At 41.8% G+C, this 20164-nt stretch overlaps 1 protein-coding gene across 5 annotated transcripts in view; it reads right to left on the bottom strand.

Moving 5' to 3' along the window:
• Nucleotides 1-17486, bottom strand: part of ect2 (epithelial cell transforming 2) — a 37467-nt gene extending 19981 nt beyond the window's left edge. For 2 of the 5 annotated variants that reach the window (XM_080473775.1, XM_080473772.1), the window contains exons 1-11: nt 17183-17456; nt 14791-14948; nt 13319-13398; nt 8810-8992; nt 7934-8023; nt 7700-7807; nt 7263-7336; nt 5670-5800; nt 5472-5587; nt 5280-5342; nt 4175-4403 (exon numbers count right to left, since the gene is read on the bottom strand). In XM_080473775.1, coding sequence (XP_080329901.1) covers nt 4175-4403; nt 5280-5342; nt 5472-5587; nt 5670-5800; nt 7263-7336; nt 7700-7807; nt 7934-8023; nt 8810-8992; nt 13319-13398; nt 14791-14923 — 1207 coding nt within the window. In that variant the 5' untranslated portion in view covers nt 14924-14948; nt 17183-17456. Of the gene's footprint in view, nt 1-3021; nt 3169-4174; nt 4404-5279; nt 5343-5471; nt 5588-5669; nt 5801-7262; nt 7337-7699; nt 7808-7933; nt 8024-8809; nt 8993-10444; nt 10538-13318; nt 13399-14790; nt 14949-17182 lie in introns of all 5 variants that reach the window. The other 3 variants (XM_080473771.1, XM_080473774.1, XM_080473773.1) reach the window with 3 other exon arrangements.
• Between the last annotated feature and the right edge of the window lie 2678 nt (nt 17487-20164).

Here is a 20164-nt window from a genome sequence, read left to right as displayed (position 1 = left end):
AAAAGGCAGCTCCCGTAGTGGTTTGACTCACGGTCCATTTTCTAGTTTTATCGTCCTTATTGGTAGTTAATAGTTGAGACTCTCCCCTGATAGCATCCGATTCCTAATCAGTCCACTAGAATGTCATTTCTCACAATTTCTTTCAAGTTTATAGTGTTTTGTTCTCTGCATACGTCTGTGTGGCCACATTACAAAAAAGCAACAGTGCACTCCAGTGTCTTGAGATACTAACTAAATCGTTGTTAGTGTGTCTGCTGCTCCAGTGGAAACACAGCATTATTTTTTAAATGGATTCGGTGTTGTCACGTGAAACGTCATGTAAAATAGTCTTCAGTTTGTTGGGGGGAATAATTTGTTGGGGGACTGCTGAAGGACTGTTGGGATGTTGGGTACCTGTTCGGGGGGATTGTGTATTTAAGACCAAGTTTACACAACAACATTCAAGTGACAGCACCTCATTAGTATTTTGAACTGTTTTACACGGCAAAAGCGGAGATTGAAAATGATGTAGTTAGCATGCCAGGCCACAAGGTGGCACTGTTGATCATTTCTGTAATGAAAACACATACACAATACACTAACACAATCAATCTGTCATATGGGCAGAAGAGGAATTGGATGCGATCAGGCGAAAGACTCAAATATAAACCCACTAACGTGGACAATAAAAGTAGAATACGGATGGAGTCGTACTACTACTACGCCATGTTTGTTTACACACGCATGAGAAGAGGAACTATTTACTACAGCGGTGGTGCACATGCACAATAATAACGCTAAGTAGCCTCTGGCTGTCTCTGTGGGGGTGAAATCGGGAGCGTTAAAGAAAAGTTCCACTTTGGGAAGCGGTATAAATAAGAGATGGTTGCAGTGGTTTCGAGAACGGCCCTCATGTCAACAGACACCACGAACAGACAAAACTTTTACGGTTACATTTGTGTTTGTCGTGTGAACGGGGCCTAAAACAATGAATCCATCAGAGCAAACGTTGACACTGGAGTGAGTAGCCACTCTCGACTGCATCTCAATACAGAACAAATGCAGAACTGTCCTTTGTGGATAAAAGAAAATCACTATTGCCTTCAGGAGAAACAAACACCCTCTTCTATATGACCTGTGTTTAGATGTCCGTCGTCAAGCACACTTTCCAAGAGCAGTAAGAGTCATCTGCAAGAGTGTTTTATGACTGCCTGCTTGTAGCCTGAATTTGTTAAGCCAGTGTTCTCGGGCTCTTTTGTCGTGACTCTTTAAGAGATAATAAGCCCTAAAAGTGACTGATTCAGAAAGAAGAATGAGGGTGGAGAGGGGAATCGATCTGCTGCAGTAAATTATCCAGGAGGATTTTCTTCCTGCGGTTCAGGACTCTGCATCTTTCCCAATGTTCTCTCTTTGTTATTTTTATTTGTGTGTATTACAGCTCTAACAGTCCACTTCTAGGAGAATGTTGGGATTTACAGTTGATTTGAAAGGAGTCATCAACCAGGAATTGCATTTTTCCTTGTTAAAACATGTATATTGTTGCTGGACCGGTTGAAACTTGACTGAAATTCTGGAGTTTGAAAGGGGCCGAGTTTTTTTGTTTGTGCCCCTTTTTCAAACCAGCCAACTATATTAGAATGTTTATATAATGTCTTTCATTATAGTTCTTTAATTTCATGAATTCGGCAAAATAATAAGTGCCGGTAAACATAATAAAACCATATAAATGTCAAGAACTTGCGTTTTCTCCACTTCAAAGGTTGAGCACATTTGCAGCTAAAGGCGACTTTTACATTGGACAGTCTTCAGAATTGTAACTTTTAGGAATAAAAGCCAGACCTCCATCCTAGAGTTCATACGGGTTTTGAAAAAAATGACTGGGGATGCACCGATACAGCTTTTTTGAAGGACGAGTACTAACCTTCAGCTACTTGCCGATATCAAGCATCGATACGTGTAGAATCTATCTGCGCTATGCGTACTGTAGACTCAGGAGCGAGGGTTAGTGAGTGCATCAGTCATAGTTTAATCATGTTTAGCATGTAGCATCATTGGCGTGTGAGCCCTGAAACTATTTAGCATGTAGCATGTAGCACGGCTGAGCAGTTAAACTAATGATCGACATCAGGCGAAAGGCCCCTTCATACTCCCATAGGAACAAGAAGAAAGGTCCGGCTGCTGACGTCAGCCGGCTGCAGAAAAAACATTCTTGTTTGGCAGGAGAGTTCTTTCTTGGGAGACAGACTTGCTGTCGAACACTCTGGCCACGCCCCCCTTACAGCAGGCCACGCCTCCCCTCACAGCAAGCACTCTTCTGCGAAGCTTATTTTTCGCTTCAGATGTTTTCAGAAAGACATTTCACTGAAATGTTCCAGTAATGAAAGCGAAAGTTTGTGTCCGAGCCGCCATGTTGGTCCGTTTTTAACTGCAGGAGCTGAGCTCAGCCCTGAGTGATGCGTTCAGGGGAAAAACATGAACTCTGATCTGTGCTACATGGCTCACACAGTACCGAAGCTACATGCTAAACATGACTGATACAGTCAGTGAGCTGGAACGTGTGTGTGCTGCACACGACGGTGTGTAAATACAAAACGCTCAGTCCTGTCGTGGACTCGTGGCGGAATGCGGAAGTAAACAAGAAAACTCTGACCAATCACATAAGAGTTTGCCATTTTCTTCGGCAAGACCCTCGAGGGCAGAACTTTCTTCTTGTTCTTATGGAGTATGAATTGGCCTCAACTCTGCTAGTCCAAATGTCTTTGGTGATTAAGTTGCTGTCTGTCTTACGTTTGTCATTCTCATCAACATTAAAGAATATCCTAACAGCGGACAGCACCTGTCCTCTCTTCTGTACCTGCGGTGTTGCTGATGGATGGCATCATTTAATACTCGCTGGTATCGGTGCATGCTTAAAAATGATCATTGCTTTTGAACAATCAAGACAAACAAGTGATATTTTGGCTTGAGCTCCAGAATCTAGCTGATCAGATGCGATGAAGTCATTCCACCATCAACCAACTGTCTCCTGACACCAAAGCGAACCTGCAGAAGATCCTTGCTGATGCTCTTCCATGCTACTTGAGCAGCTTCTTTTCCTCATCTCTGCCCTGTCAGTCCTAATCCTCCTTTCCCTGGTTTTCCTCCTTGTTGTCTTTTTCCTGGTCACAGCACTGCTCTCTATCCTGTTTCCTGGGGCAAAGAGGGTGGATACAATTCAAAACCATCATAGAAGAAAAAACTATGTGCATTGCTCACATTCAACACCAGCTATCGGCAATGTTAGAACATAAGAAGTCTTCAACTTTCAACTGATTTTAAAGGGTTTTCAGTGTTGAAACTCAATGCATCTCCACCATCCTCTTTTTATTCCAAGTCATCTGCAGCTTTTAACTCTTAAATTACAGGTAGCATGTATTATCTCGGATGATGCTGGAACTTCATACAGAATTTCAAATGAGAGGAATTTGGTTATTAGCAGATGTTTGGAAAAACATTTTCAAAGTTGTGATAATTAGAGATTTTTAATTGTGTATGTCCGAACATAGAAGCATGCATTTGTCATATAGTTCAAACGTTCACTATTTGCTTTATAAAGACCTTATTACATTGAAATGATACTTTATTCTCCAAATATACATTTTGATTAGAGATGCACCGATACTGCACGGAGTACTTGGTTACCCGGTACAACCCGGCGAGTATTACGTGATGTCATCCTTCAGCAATGTTATCTGTTTGATGTCGCTCCTTCATTTAACTGCTCAGTGGATCAAGGAGGATTTTACCCGGCGCATGCTACATGCTAAAGAGTCTACAGAATGTTTTATTTTTTATTTTTTATTTTTTTTAAATCGGATATTTTGAAATACCATTGTCAAGAAAAGTATACAGTACGTGCTTAAGAGTGACTTAACTCTTATCTGCATCAGATGAAATCAAAACATTTTGGACAGTAACTAAAGGTTAGTGCTGGTATCAGTACTCGGTACTCAGTACTGGTCATTTACAATAATGCTACTTGCCAGTACCAACCTTTAGCTTTCTGTGCATCCCTAATTATAATGAAAAGTTTTGAATATCACTTATATGTTTATAACTGTGATTTATTGGGAAAAGAACTATGCACACAAACACTTTACCGCCCCAAAGCCAAAGTTTGAAGCTCGAGTCAAACAGACTGGAGCTGAAGTCGTACCTGCCAAAGAAGTCTTGCAGGTCTCGGGCGTGTTGGAGATGTCCAGCAGAGAACCAAGGGACATGAAGTGCTCTGTGGACGGACGCTTGCAAGGCCGGAGGAAGGGGGAGATTTCCATCTCCTTGGTGAACTGAGCAAGCGTGTCCTTCAGGTGGCGACGCTTACGGCTACTGTTGGGCGTGGTGAGGGACAGGAGGGACACCGCCTTCTTCATGCTCGGGCTTTCGCTCTGCGAATCAAAGAGGAACAGGAGGTAAAAAAACAAGTAGCACGTGACCAACGACAAATCAAAACATGCAGGAGAAATTGTGTCGAATAGAAAGTTTTCTTTGTCCGTATTAGGTGACATTTACAAGGGGAAACTAAAATTCCGTAATGTTTTGGGGGTGTATTTATACGACGACGGTGCTCACAGCCACTGAAAACACAACTTTTGAAAATTGCTTCCAAAGTGGAACTTTTTGGGAAACGATGGAAAATGCCACTTTTTGAAAACGCAGAGCGTCATGACTCCCAGAGCATATTCTCCTGGGATTTGGTTGTTTTATTTTGACAGTCACCGTAATAACAATCCAACTTGGTGGTCTGTCCACTACAATGTCTGTGTTCTCCCAGTGTTAAGAGGTTTCTTTTTTTACATTTTTATTTGTAGGTAAGGCAATCAATATTTCACATCCACACATTAAATAAAACGGCACCACCTTTTAGATGCTTTGTAGTTTAAAACAATATAAATATTAATAATAACAATAATCATTATCATCATAATCATTTTAATGAGAAACGGAAAAAAAACTGAGGGAAACATTTTATCTCCTTTGGTCAAGTTAAATACTTTTTGTGGTAAAAAAAACGTGTGTGTGTGTGTGTGTGTGTGTGTGTGTGTGTGTGTGTGTGGGGGGGGGGTTTCATTACAAAAACAAATAGCACCCACTAGTGGCCAAACATGAAGACTACATCAGGTTGGATTATAAACTAAACATGGTATGGACCAACAATTGCAGCCAAAACATTATTCTGCTGCTTTATAATTGCAGTTCAAAATGGATGGATTCAATCTGATAGATTGCAAATCATTATATGCTATGTGATAGCACTGCATTACCTTTTCGAACAGGTACATGGACTCTCCGGCCCGGGCGTCCATCTGAATGCTTCCCCAGAACCACTGAAGAGAGGGAAAAAAAAGACACCACTGTTATCTCAGATTAGGGAAGATGACTTCTATGGGGACTGTAGAGATTGAGGTTTAATCCAAGAGGAATCCTGATGAGATGATTGGACCGTGGACGCTCACCTCCTCTTTGACCACAAACACTTTGTTTGGCGGGGTGAAGGGCAGCTCCTTCACAGAGTTCTCCTCCACCACCACGTGGGTACACTTCCCATCTTCCGCCGAGAGATACGTTCCACCTTTCACAAAGAGAAAACATTATCTTTAACCAAAACACCAATGTGTTGCAGAAAAGTGGATCAGGGAAGCAGAGTAACTCACCGTGTTTCAGCGTCCTCTCCTCCATGTTGACCTTTTCTTCCTCAGAAAAACCGAGGAAAGTAAGGATGCAGTCCTGGAAGGGAGGCACTTTGAACTCTGTTCGAAACTCTTCGTCATCTGCATGTAAATGCCTTTGAAACGAGAGAGAAGAAGAGTATTAACACCCATTTACACGACAACGTTTTAAAGTGAAAACTTACATAGCGGTTTAGGGGTCCATTTTATGTGACAACAATGCCCAGAGGCACTGGAAACACAACTGTTTCGAAGGGGCTGCCCAAGGTGGAACTTTTTGAAAACGCTCCGACTCAGTCGCCATGTAGCTGGGCGAAAACAACATTTTCTGGAAATGCTCCGTCTCCTTGTATAATAATAACAATCTAAGTTGATGGTCTGCCCACTAGAATGTCCGCGGTCACCCAGTGTTCATGTTTAGGGCTCATTGTTCTCTGCTGTGTGTGTGTGTGTGTGTGTGTGTGTGTGTGTGTGTGTGGGGGGGGGGGGGGGGGTCATTACAAAAACAAACAGTACCAACTTTTATCCTGCATCTTGAGGGAATATTGTCCTGATGTCATCAAAATAGATGCATCGATCGAGTAACAGAAAATGCAAACTAATACCTGAGCGAACCCTTTCAATCTATCGCTACATCAGCTACGTCATGGAGCGAAGGACAGAATCTGCTGTGCGGAAGTTTTTAACTGGCCTGACCGCCATTAGTAATGTCTGCAAAGTGAATGTTGCGAGGGGTTGTGGTAGTACCTCTTTTCGTCTTTATGTGTAAACGTGTAAAAGCTTTTTAGGCCAACCACGTATCAGATCGGTGTCAGGTATCGGCCAGCACTTGAAGCCACAGCGCCGGGACCAGTATAGAAACTGAGAACGCTGGATTGGTGGATCTCCTGCCACATTACGTAGCCCAACATGCTAATGACATCATTCTCAGTGTTTATTACGTTCCCGTTTTCAAATCGTTGCCGCATAAACACAAAATTTCTCTGAAAGGAAAACCTAAATATCGATTGCGTTTTCAGTTGAAACGCTGTCGTGGAAACAGGCCTTAGTCTCATAAGAATATAAAAAAAGAAAGTGCAGTTTGCTCCATAAATTGTAAATCGTTTCCTGGCAAAAGGGCCAATGCTCTCTGCAGAAAACAGTCCTCCAGAGGCTTTAGTTTCTACATAATTAAATATGAAAGATTAGATCATAGTAAAGGTTTGCCACTCAATTAACTTCATAAAGCATCTAAAGCACCGACAGTGATGAGGAAAACAAAACAAAAAGAGTTGTCTGATGGAAATTAAGCTTTTTATCCTGGTGACACTGGGGTGTTCAAAATGCCCTGGGGCAAATCTTTTGCCAATGCTTTTCCCCCCAGTGTGGCAGTTGTTTGTTTTTGGTAAATGACGGTGAAACAATTATGAAAACACTAAAACCCCGTTGTAAACCCCGTTTACACAATGACATTTTCAAGTGAAAACTTTCACAGTATTTTGGGGGTTTGCTGGGATCCAACTAAATAAATGTAGACTAAAGAAAACTACGGCAGACATTTTGACGTTCCCACGACACGTGGAGCATTTCATTACTTACACATCGTCTCTTCTCTCCCAGGCTTTGTGGATCCATGACGGGGTGAGGATGGGAGTCCCCATGCACACGGCCAGCTGGGGGTCGACAACAGAGAACCAACATGACAGATGTGATGACAAATGTGCAAAATAGATTTAGGCCACATCCACACGAACCAAAACAAGCTTTTTTTTTTCTCCCCAAGGTTCTAAAAAAAATGTTCTGTCCACGCATCACAATGAACACAGCTCAACTGATAAAAATGTCTATATTTTAGCAAAACCAAAAAATGTCAACATAGAGCCTATTTTAATTAAATCTGGTGGAAAATACAGGGAAATGTCCAGTTGGAGCCTCTCGCGGTCCGGTTTTGGCCCACAGGCCTTATGTTTTACACCCCTGAGCTCGACAGCGGTCTCGACTCCAGACACACACATATTGAAGACGCGAGTACAAACCCTGTATTTCTCTCCGTGAGTGGAGTGGGCGATGAGATGAGTGACCTTGGAGGTGAAGTCTTTGCGGATGGTTCCTCCCATGTGATGGACAAGATTCACCAAGTGCTTCTACAAAAACAACAAATACAAAGAGAAATGGACCAAGTTTTCCCAGAAAGTGCAGCTGATGATACCACCGGCCACTTTCTTTTTGTAAACATAAAATGTTCTAATGAGGTGAAGTCAGGATCTCACAATTTCCTCTTTGTTCCTGAAGCCGGTGAAACACAGCGACAGGTTCAGCATGGTGGTCGAATACAGAGGCCGGAAGGAAAACTGGAGGGGCTGCGATCAAAGAAGGGAGAGGAAGAGACACGATGTGATGAGGGCATGAAATCTTTTCATCCGTTAACGAATCCAGTAGGTTTATTCCACGTGTCCGACTGCAGGTGGCGCTGTGAGACGATCGGTCATTTTCAGACTGAAGTCCCATTTACACAACAATGTTTTCACATGAAAACGCAAACCCTCCGTTGTATTTTGGGTGTTTGTTTACAAGACAACAACGCTGGGAGTCACTCAAAAAGTATCTTTTTGAAAACGGCTCCCAATTATGGAACTTTTTGAAAAGCTCCGACTCGGTAGAAGAGGGGAAATCAACTGTCTCCCTGGAAACGGAGCAAAACTACACTTTTCGAAATCACTCTGTCGCCATGGAGACGGTGGAAACGCTGCTACTGCAATTCGTTATTAGCATTTCTTGTGTAAACGGACATCGTTTTCAAAACGTTGACATCTAAAAACAAACCTTTTCTCAAAACGAAAACAACAAAAAATTGCTTTACTTATCGAAGAAACTTATCAAGAGGCTCCAAACGAGGCTCCAAACTTAGACTAAAATGTTTTTGGTTGTAATTTTCCAGGACAAACTCGGCGATTCTGCAGACATCAGAGGTACAACAGACTAGGTTTTAAAGTCATTTGGCTCGTGTTCATTGCACATTTGCTCAACTGGGGACGTGAGGGATGTGCTGTGGCCCAGATGAAACACTGAAACTCTCCCTTGGTTTTCCACGAGTGTCTGCGGACGCTTTTCACATAAAATGACTGTGTCGTCAGATGAAGACTCACTTCTCCCTTTGCGACGCAGTCCAGCACCACAGGAGGTCCCACGATGCGGCTCTCGTGTTTGTAGAGGAGGCTGTAGTCTGCCGAATCAAAGTCGGAGAGGACGAACACCGTCTCAAAGTTGGCGTTCTCTCCGTCTACGAACTCCTTCACGTCGTCCGTCACTAAAACGGGAGTTTTGATGTCCTGAGGAGGAAGAAACAGATTATGAGGGAAACGCACGAGTAGAGCAAATGTCTGCTCTACCAACCACACTGAGGAACGACAACTTTAGTAAGTTACTGGAGTCATTTAAAACATGGAGAGACATAGAAATGGTTACAACGTGGAAAAACAAAAATAGAGAAATAACATGAAGACAATAAAACCAAAGTGTGTTAAGAATTTTCCCCAACATGAAGACAAACTGAAGATTTATCCACATGTTTACCGAACAATTACAAATCTTCTTCTCATAGATTTGTAGACGACGTTAAAACACAAAAAGCTTTAAAACAGGAAACTCTCTCACCGTGATATTGACACCACCACAGTGATTTACAGGTTAATGGGTTCAGAATGTGTTAGAGTGATGCTGAGGATCATATTTAGTGACGTCTTAGTAGGTAAAACTATGAAACACGATTATAATCCCAACACCTTTTTATCCCAAATCAGAAAATTTCCCATCTGCTGTGAAGAAACACAAATAACACCCGTGTGATGAAGTGACGGTTTACACGATAACGTTATTTAATCACCTCTCGTTTCCACAGAGACCGACTAGGAGCGATGTCAGAAAGCTGGCGGGTTTCACTTGAAACCTGAGGAAGGTTTCCCACTGGTCTGTGTACTGGGTTTAGAATCACTAATCTGCTTGTACAACATACCATAATTTCCCGGCTATTGAGAGCACCTGAATATAAGCTGCACCCACCAAACATAAAAAAAAACGACGGAACGGTCTGAGTTACGTAAAGCACCTGAACGCATCACCCCTGTATCGTTGGCATGAAGCTCGTTAACATAAAACACATAAAAATCCAAACAGCAGCAGGATTCAAAGTCTGTGAAAAGAGTAGCGACTTATAGTCGGGAAATTACGGTACATTTCACTCCAACCAAGTACCAGATCCTGAATACAAAAAGCCTAAATACAAGATGTTTTTTGGTCTGTTACTATCTCTACAGTTGATATTAAAAGATGTTTCTTGACAGTCTCACTTGATTAAGAAACAAGCGTGTGTCTAAAATGAGGAAAAAGCAGTCAACATCTGCCCCTCTAATCTACACTGCTAGTGATCAGACTGTGGAATCAGGTTTTTCTGATCGACTGTTTGCAACTTTGCTTCCCTATGGCGAGCAGGACACTGTCCCATTTTCAAATGCCACGTTGAAAGCCGTTGAAATGACTTCTATTATTATCCCCGAGCAGAGAAACTCAGGCTGACATTTGAGTGGTAATCTCGGATAAGCCTCCTCTTCTTCGTATCAGCTTTTGCATCACTTGAGACTTTTACAATTCGCCCACAAATCAGTTCAGGATTGGTGAGTTAAGTCATGCAGTGATTTAAGAGCAACCAGTGAGAATTGAGACTCATGCAGCAGAACCCCCCCCCAGGTTTCCCACCAACGTGTCAGACAGGAACTATACTGTACCATATTGACTATAGATTTTATCATGGTTTTCGCCTCATCACCCGCCTTGCCTTCTCTTATCTTTACCACAGGTACTTCCATCACACTGATGGCCTGGAAAGAAAAAAACCAGCACGTCAAACATCAAACGTGTGAAGGACGAGGAGCAGGAGACGGAAAGAAATTAAATAGGAAGCTGGAGACGAGTGCGTCCATGAACACTTTGAGGACAAATGACAGAGCGTCTGGCTTTAAGAGCCCGTTAACACCACAACGGCTTTAAGTGAAAAGGCATCGAAAGGTTTCAATTCACATGGCAACATTCTGAAAGCAGTATTTGTTTACACACTGCAGAAAAACTATGTAGTTTGCATGTTTGGCCACTAGTGGGTGCCGTTTGTTTTTGTAATGAAACCACACCCACACGCTAAAAAAAAAAACTAACAATGGGAGAACACAGACATTCTAGTGGACAGATCATCAGGTTGGATTGTTATTAATGTGACTGTCAAAATAAAATGACCAAGTCCCAGAAGAACATGGACTGGGAGTCATAAGTCATTGCATTGGCCCGCCGTGTGTTTTAGGATTGATTTTAATGTTCTTTTAATGGTTTTTAAAAGTCTTTAAGGCCTTGTGCCTTCTTGTCTTACAGATATATTTTTATCTTATGAACCATCACAAACCCTGGAGTCCTCCAGCACCGACCTTCTAATCATTCCCACCATTAAAACAAGCACTACACAACTTGTTTATTCAAACACAGAACCTGAGGGCTGCAGAGAATGTTCATGATTTTAACAGCAGGCTAAAGACTTTCTTTCTTTTTTAAGGCTTTTAACCTGTTGTATATACATATTTGTTGGTTTCACTGTATTGAAGTCGGAATGTTTTCCAAAAATTGTATTTTCCGTCGTTCAAATGGAAACGGAGTGGGAGTGTTTTCAGAAAGTTGCAGTTTCCCGTTTCCACGGAGACGGATTGAAGGCGCTCAGATTCCCGTGTTCTCCCTGTTTCTACAGAGACGGAATCTCCAAGCGCCGCTGTGGTGTGAACGGACCTCGAAAGGTTTGTGTTTTCAGTTGAAATCGTTGTCATGTGAACGGAACCTAAGAAAAGTGTAGAGGCAAAGACGGGGTGGAAGTCCGTGTCCTTGATCAATCAAATCTCCCTCTCTGGAGCAGGGTCGCTTGGGGAGGAGAGGAAAGTTCTGTTCAAAATTAATACAATCACTGAAAGCCCTTGGGAAGGCGAAGGAGAGAAGAAGAAGGGAGCATAAAAGAAATGTGGAGGGTGGAGAGTGCTGCTTTCCTGCAGGTTGGCTGAGCAATGCCGAGTGCTCTGATGGAGCCGTTCGGAGGATTGGCAGGAGAGGAATGGATCATTTAAGCAAGAGGCCTTCAAAAGTGACAGCGCCCAGGAGAGCGGGGAAGAAGTCGTTCGAGCAGCACTTAGTCTTCTACCACGCCTCCAAATCACCTTCATACGGCGCCGCTCACACAATTTCAGTTCCAGTACACACACACACACACACACACACACACACACACACACACACACACACACACACACACACACACACACACACACACACACACACACACACACACACACACACACACACACACACACACACACACACACACACACACACACACACACACACACACACACACACACACACACACACACACACACACACACACACACACACACACACACACACACACACACACACACACACACACACACACACACACACACACACACACACAAAATCAGGTCCAATAATTGACAAATATCTCAACATTCGCCCAGTGCTGCGCTGGTGGTGGTGGTGGTTGGGGGGGGGGGTTGGTTACCATAACAACCGAATGTTTGAATAATGGGGTCCAGCCCGAGTGTCAACTTAATGTAGAATTAAGACAAGTACTCAGACTCCAAGAAGCACAACCTGAAACAACGTGGAGGAAAAGGACCACACTGGATTGTAAACGATGAGAAATATATATACAGGTGTCTTTAAGGCTGTAGTATAACATGTATATAGTATACAGTATAGCATAAAGGCACATCCCAAGTCTGGTTTCGGTTCTCGGGTCGTAGTACCACGAATTGTGAGTGATGAACATTTACAACCGTTCTGGTTTCTGACAGCTGGTCGGAAGTCAGATGAATTGAAATTATATCTGGAGAAAGAAAACATCCGGTTGAAATCCTTCGAAAATTACACAGAAATGTGTTTTTCTTTGTCCTCTTAACCCTCTGAAAACAAAGCGGATTTCCTTTTCTTCCGTCACATTTTTACTCCCTGCGCTCTCGTGCAATACGAAGTGCTTTGAAACAAACTTTTAAATGTTCTAAATATTCACTTTCAAAATACTGAATAACTATGTTCAAGAGATTTGAAGGTGCAGACAAGTCTCCGATTGAAATACAAAAATAACTGTTGACCTATAAGATTGTTATTATTGTCATTAACAAAGTTGTTGCGTCTGCCCTTTAACAAGCACTAGAGGCACAGAGCTGATGCTCTGGGAGGCCAAATCCAAAGAGTTTTTTGAAAAGCGTGTGAATCACTCGGGGCTCACTGAAAGCAGTAAGAACTGTAGAATTCTTTGTTCTTTTTACTAAATCTAGATAGAGAAAAAAAAGAGTTTATTTTCTGAAGAAGACACGGAACCAAAGCGATGATGAAATGAACTTGTTGCTGCGATGCATTCAGGTACCCTGGGAAACCTGACAATCTGACCATCACGACAGTACGTTTCAGTTTTTGGACAAAAGGTTCATATAAATGCCAGTTGTTTGAAAGTGAGAGGTATTCTGATTTGGGTTTTTGAGGGTTCATGAACCACATTGTTGGTCACCTCTGGACCTGGATGACAGACGTACCTTCACAGCTTTGACCAGCGCTTCCTTTCTGCCTACGTCTCCCACCAAAACAATCCGAGTCTCCACTTTTGGAAGTATGTCTGAAACGAGACGGAGAGGAAGAGAGCTTAGATTGTGGACAATATTGATTCTTCCTGACACTTCTTCATTAAATGCGGTAAATAATAATAATATCTTGTATTGCAATTTTAGTTTAACTTGCAATTTAATTTCTACTTGTAGACGTCGAATACTTGCAGTGTCCCTGCATGATGTGCTTTGTCTGCAACACGTGGTTATTATAGGTTTTTCTTTTTATTCATACTAACAATATTCCGTGCAGATATTAGTGCAAAAACAACAACACACACAGATATAAAGGCAACTAAACACTCCAGACTTTAAAGTGTTAGATTCCATGACGTTTTCAAGTTATAACCTTGACGGCGTTTTGGACAACTTTTCTGAAACGCCGGCAGTATTTTAGAGTTTGGGCCGAGTCAAGATGAAGCTGGGCTGATTGACACCTGGATTAAAGGAAATGTTCACTAATGGCGCTTTTCCCCTAGCTCCTACTCGACTCTTCCATTATGTGTTAGTACCTGCTCACTGGTACTTCCCCGGTTCCTCCTCCAGGTTCCCAGCGAGTCGAGGCCAGTACACAATGTGACGTCAGCCTCTGATTGACCGACGCGTCACGACACAGATGAGTCAGAGGGCGTCTCGTTCGGCCGCCATTTTTAAATATCCGATCTCAGAGGATTCAGGAGCTCCACGGCGCGACAAGCTACTCGGATCAGGAGGTCTCTGAGCCACGATACCACCGGTGTTTAGGATTAACTGGTTCCCCTGTTAACTGGTGACCTTCTTCCTCCAGCCTCTCCTTTCCACAGCAGATGTTAAAAACCCGACCAGAACCGGTAGCTGTCCTGGAGAACGCTGTTTAACCACATGTAGATTAAAGCTTAAAGTATCGTAGCGTTTGTTTGTCTTATTTTAACATCAGCTGCTGCTGGCAGAAGTCACCTCACGGCATTTGTTGTGTCTTTAAGATGTTTTTTTTCTTTTATCTGTTTTAATCAGTTTTTACTGTGAAGCACTTTGTAAAGCGCTTTTCACAGACATGGAGTCACAAATAAAACTTACTTACTCACCAGTTAACAGGGGCACCAGTGAAAACGGAACATCAGACAACCCACATTTTGTAATATTTATTATTAATAAATATATAAAAATATATACTATTTAATTTAGTATTTGCGCTGATATCCAATGCTTCCTGCGGTCGTACTGTATCGTAATGGAAAACGAATGAAACTGAGTGGAGTCGAGGAGATACTAGTAGAAAAGCGCCATTAGTAAACAGAAGCATGAGCAGTTTAAACAGATTTAGATCTGAACTGAAGGTCTTCTAATTTACCTTTTTCCTCTTTTCAGACACTTTCTGGCACAAAAGAGAAGAAGAGGGGAAAAAAAAAACAACGCAGACGCACCTTCCCCGTCGTCGTCCGCTAAGCCCAGGAACTCCTGGTCCTTGGTGGTCTCGCCGATCCTGGAGTCGTAGAACGACGCATCCACCAGCAGGCTCCGGGCCGCCCCCAGCGTCAGCGAGCTGCTGTCAGCCATGGCGAGAACCTGAGGAGGCGCCCGGCTGTCCAAGCCATCAGAAAGTTACAGGAGGGGGAACACGACGAGGCGGAGGGGAGCAGAATGAGGGGGAAAGTGTCAACTGTCAGACTCCAGGGGCACAAACGCAACTTCCAACATCACGGCTGTCAGAGTTGGTTTCCAGGACAACCGGAGACAGAAAGAGCAACTGAGGAAAATACAAGGTTCATAACCTGCACTGTGTACCCGCTTGTATAACATTCAAATTTCCCATCTGAGGACTTTTAGATCAGGGGTTCCAAACATAAGACCCGTGAGGCAAAATCGGCCAGCAAGAGGCTCCAACCCGGAAAAACCAAGTGTAAACATTTACAAGAAAACTTTGGGGTAGTTTTAAACAAATTCCTTAAGAGTAGTGGACACGACGCAGCACCGAGGCTCAAGCTGAGATATCGGTGACGCTGTCAAGGCGAATTTGTAAAAACAGCCATAATGCAACAGCTCAAGACGTTTTCATTGAAACTGGCTTTGTGTTGAAATTGTCGTACTTTTTACTAGTATTTGTTTGTTTTGTGCAGAACTAGAGCCATTTTCATCAAGTAAACTTTGTGTCACAACAAAAACTGCGTTTTCCTCCATTTCCATCCGAATTCTGAGCATTTTCAGAAAGTTGCATTTTCAGTGATTCCAATTGCCGTTGTTGTGTAAACGGACTCCCACAACCCAACAGAAGTTGTGCGTTTTCACTTAAAAGCGAGTTCATGTAAGCTGGGCCTCAAATAAGTGAAGTTTCTAGGATTTGAAGTTGAGATACAATTAGGGTTGTTCGGTATCCCAGTACTGTATTGGTATCGCGGTACTGACTCCTTTAAAACGATACTATACTGGGCCTGGCTGGTACCAGCATCTTTTTTTTTTTTTTTTTTGAGAATATGTCTGGCGAGGGCTGGAAACACTACTAACCTGCTACACTACTAACCTGCTACACTACTAACCTGCAGGAGTTCAAAGAACCACAGCTAATAACTTATATACCCGTGAAAAAATTGCTCTGGAAAAAACATGTAAGCTGTTATAAATATTAGTGTAATATCAGAATATAACATGAAAATATTTTATTTTAACCATTTAATGTTATAAAGATTACTGCATAGTAACACACCATTTAAAGACATTGGGCCTACTTAAGACAGGCTGGATCTAATGACGTTTTCCTTAAATTTTTAAATTTGCTTGGTGGTTCTGCGGGCCGGTGTTTCGGATTAACTGGCTTCCCTGTTGACTGGTGACCAACTTCTCTTAGCCCCCATCATTGCTGATGTTAAAGGCACAAACGGGAAGAATGAAAAATTTAAGAGCCAGATTTATTTGTTGATTTAAATCTCTCATTCTGAAGGATTTTAGTTACTATACTCAGGCCCCGTTTACACGACAACGTTTCATGTGACAACACCGACTCCGATAAAAAAAAAAGTGGGGCATTTATACTTCATTCTCGTGACTAGATCTTTTAGAAAGTCTGGATTTCTTTCAGGCTGAATCCGTCAAATGTCGATACTTTCGCTTGACTTGCTGCGACGCCATCTTAGATTTCCCAGAAACCCTTGCGGCAGGCTTCCCAAGATCACGTCAGTTAGCGAAACATGAACACAGTTTGATGGTGACCAATGTGTTTGTTTGTAAACATATAGACTTCAGTGTGATCGATTTAGGAAACTGCTTGTTGGAAAGCCGTGGAAATGAGGAGTGACAGTCTTGTTTTCGTGTATTGGTTTATTCTCTGTGCAGAAGTATTTTTCTTAAGATTTTTTTTCTGGAAAAGCAACTTTAAAGTAAGACTCACCAAAGGTACGACACTTAGAAACTTTATCGGAAGTCTTTTTTTTTTTTTTTTTTTTTAAACATCTGCTGTTACTAGCAGTGACACTGGACACAAGAGGAAGTCGGTCACCAGTTGACAGGGAAACCAGTTAATCTGAAACACCGGAGTGGAGCCTCTGTTTGGGTCCGCGGGCCTGATGTTTGACATCACTGCCTGTTGCATTGTCAACCAGCTACGAAACTAATTAGTGAGACGGTATTCTTGTGAAATAAATGAGAAAACCCGAATTTATTGCCATAATAGGATAATAACGCGTAAACGTATTTATCTTAACGTTAGCTTAGCTGACGTTAGCATTCAGTCATAACTCCTGCCAAACCTGACCAGAAGTGAGCTAAACGCTAAAAGTTGCACGATGAGCGCGTTCGAAGTGGGAGAGAATTAATCAAACTCACCAGTTGTTTGTTTTTATGGGCGAAACCAGAGGAAATCTCGAGGAATGCGGTGGATTCCGCACCGACGTCGAGCTAACTGCGCCTCGCCACGGAGGTGAAGTACATCCACAACACGGCGGAGAAAGCCTGCGTCCTCCTCCGGGTGCGGAACACTTTATAAGATGTACTTTTTCCCGTTATATTCGCAGTTTTCGCACCACTGCGCGGTGCTCCGGTCTAGACGCTATCCACAGTCGGTGTCAGTCCACCGTCGAGGCTTCAATTCAAAAAGGAGGGCAAACAACGGTCTGCGCGGTAATTGGATAAGAGCTGCGGTGATCCCGCCCCCTTTCTGCCCGGCGAGCCCGCTGATTGGTCCTCCATTCAAATAGCGACGCGCACTGCGCAGCTGCGGGTTGTGACTCATGTCGCCGCTGATTGGCGGTTCAGCTCTTTTATGAGTTTTATGACTATTTATGAGTATATGAAAGTGAAAAGCTTCTGAATTAACATCCGTGATGTAAAATCTCCTAAATAAGTTATTTTTTTTTTCAATCTCAACTTGGTTTTTCTTATAAAATAAAGGTTAAAGGAAAAAAACAACTATGGAAGAAACTATGTGTGGAGATTAAAGAATCACCAAACTTAATTCATTCAAAAAACTTAATAAAGAGTTGATTCTGACAAGGTCCACGGTCTCGTCATTACATATTTGAAATATATAAAAAAGGAAACAAACAACCAAATAGACAGACAGACAGACAGACAGACAGACAGACAGACAGACAGACAGACAGACAGACAGACAGACAGACAGACAGACAGACAGACAGATAGATAGATAGATAGATAGATAGATAGATAGATAGATAGATAGATAGATAGATAGATAGATAGATAGATAGATAGATAGATAGATAGATAGATAGATAGATAGATAGATAGATAGATAGATAGATAGATAGATAGATAGATAGATAGATAGATAGATAGATAGATAGATAGATAGATAGATAGATAGATAGATAGACAGACAGACAGACAGACAGACAGACAGACAGACAGACAGACAGACAGACAGACAGACAGACAGACAGACAGACAGATAGATAGATAGATAGATAGATAGATAGATAGATAGATAGATAGATAGATAGATAGATAGATAGATAGATAGATAGATAGATAGATAGATAGATAGATAGATAGATAGATAGATAGATAGATAGATAGACAGACAGACAGACAGACAGACAGACAGACAGACAGACAGACAGACAGACAGATAGATAGATAGATAGATAGATAGATAGATAGATAGATAGATAGATAGATAGAATAAGAGAGTGTGAGTTAAGTAAATCCACTAGTTTTTCCAGTTCAACATCAGTAACGTTTTTGTGTGAACATACTAAACTTCCGTTGCGTTTCGTGCATCTATTCTTTCAGCGACACTCGGAGCCGCTGAAAAGGCGACTTTTTGAAAACGCTCCACTTCAGCATTTTTTCTGTTTCTGTGGAAACAGATATCGTCGTCAAAATGTTAATGTTGCCATGTAAATGTGAAACTTTTCTGAAATGAAAATACAAAATGATGCATTCACACTTGAAAACATTGCTGTGTGAACTGAAAGTCAGACTCACTGGACAATTGGATGCTGTGAATTGATTCTAATGAACTTTAAAAGAGTCATTCAAAAGACTTGAAGCGTTCACGAGCGTCACATCTCCACATGGCTCCAATTACTCAAAGGAATTGGATTCTTCCAGAGAGTTCAATCCTGTGATTCAAATAATAAGTAAAGTATTCGTCAAAAGGTTCAGAAAAGGTTTGTGTTCACATGGCAAGACAGAGTTTTGCCCCGTTTCCATGGAGATAAAGCTCGAGTGCCTGCCAAATGCACCAACAAAACTAAACAACAAACCAAGATCACACGCATGAAGCTATGAAGTATGACTTTATGCAAAAAAAAATAAAAAATGTATGAGGTCATTTTAAAGTAAAAACCAGTTCAAAAGGGAGAGAGAGAGAGAGAGAGAGAGAGAGAGAGAGAGAGAGAGAGAGAGAGAGAGCGACAGACAGAGGTGAACGTCTGTGCTGTTTGGCTGCCCCCTGCTGGACAAACTGTAAAGTGCAGGTACATGGATATTTTTTGGTTGGCCAACATATTTGTTCTCCGTCATAGACGTACAGCAGTAGATCCCATATATATATGGCGTGGCGGCCATCTTAGATGGGTCTCTAATGAGTTCTACTGAGGTATTTATACAGTTAAATAGTCCTGATATCTGATATGATAGTTTAAACTCCACTTAGCCAATTGATTTTGAAAAACGTAACCGTGTGGTCGTCATGTACAGGTCATTCATGAATCAGCTGCTACATCTGGTCCTTTGAAGTGAGTTTTTTGCTTTCCCTCTTTTGGAATAAAACGTTTGGTGCAAAAGGATAATAATAATAATAATAATAATAATAATAATAATAATAATAATAATAATAATAATAATAATAATAATTCAGCTAAAAAAATCTTATTTCAAAAAACGTTTACCTGCGTTTCTTTCTTTTGTTATGCACAGTGTTTTTATAATTAGCTTTTCTGTTTTCTGGGTTTTTGGGGGGCTTCTAATGAGCAAAAGATTTTCAACTCCACTCAAACCAGTTGGTACCAGACACATTGAGCTGTCTCTTAAAGACTCGGTATCTAACCCCACTGTCATCAAAACGATAAGAAATCTGGATGAAAATAGCTGCCACCAACTACTTCTTTTTTTAATTCAATGTTCATTATTATATTCAAAATGTTCATTGTTTATATTGTTCTATTGCATGTCATCTCAATGTAGTATTATATTAGGTTAAACACACACAAAGTTAAAAATGTTCAATAGTTTCATGTTCAAGCCTTTTGTGTCGTTTGCTTAATTTGATTACTAAAGTTGTCACTGGTGTGACCTCCAGGTGGTCTTCATCTTTGACAGTCTGGATGAGTGTCGACTCCC

Source organism: Lipophrys pholis (assembly GCF_963383615.2).
Source record: "Lipophrys pholis genome assembly, chromosome: 10".
NCBI lineage: Eukaryota > Metazoa > Chordata > Actinopteri > Blenniiformes > Blenniidae > Lipophrys > Lipophrys pholis.
This window is presented reverse-complemented; position numbering and strand designations above follow the sequence as displayed.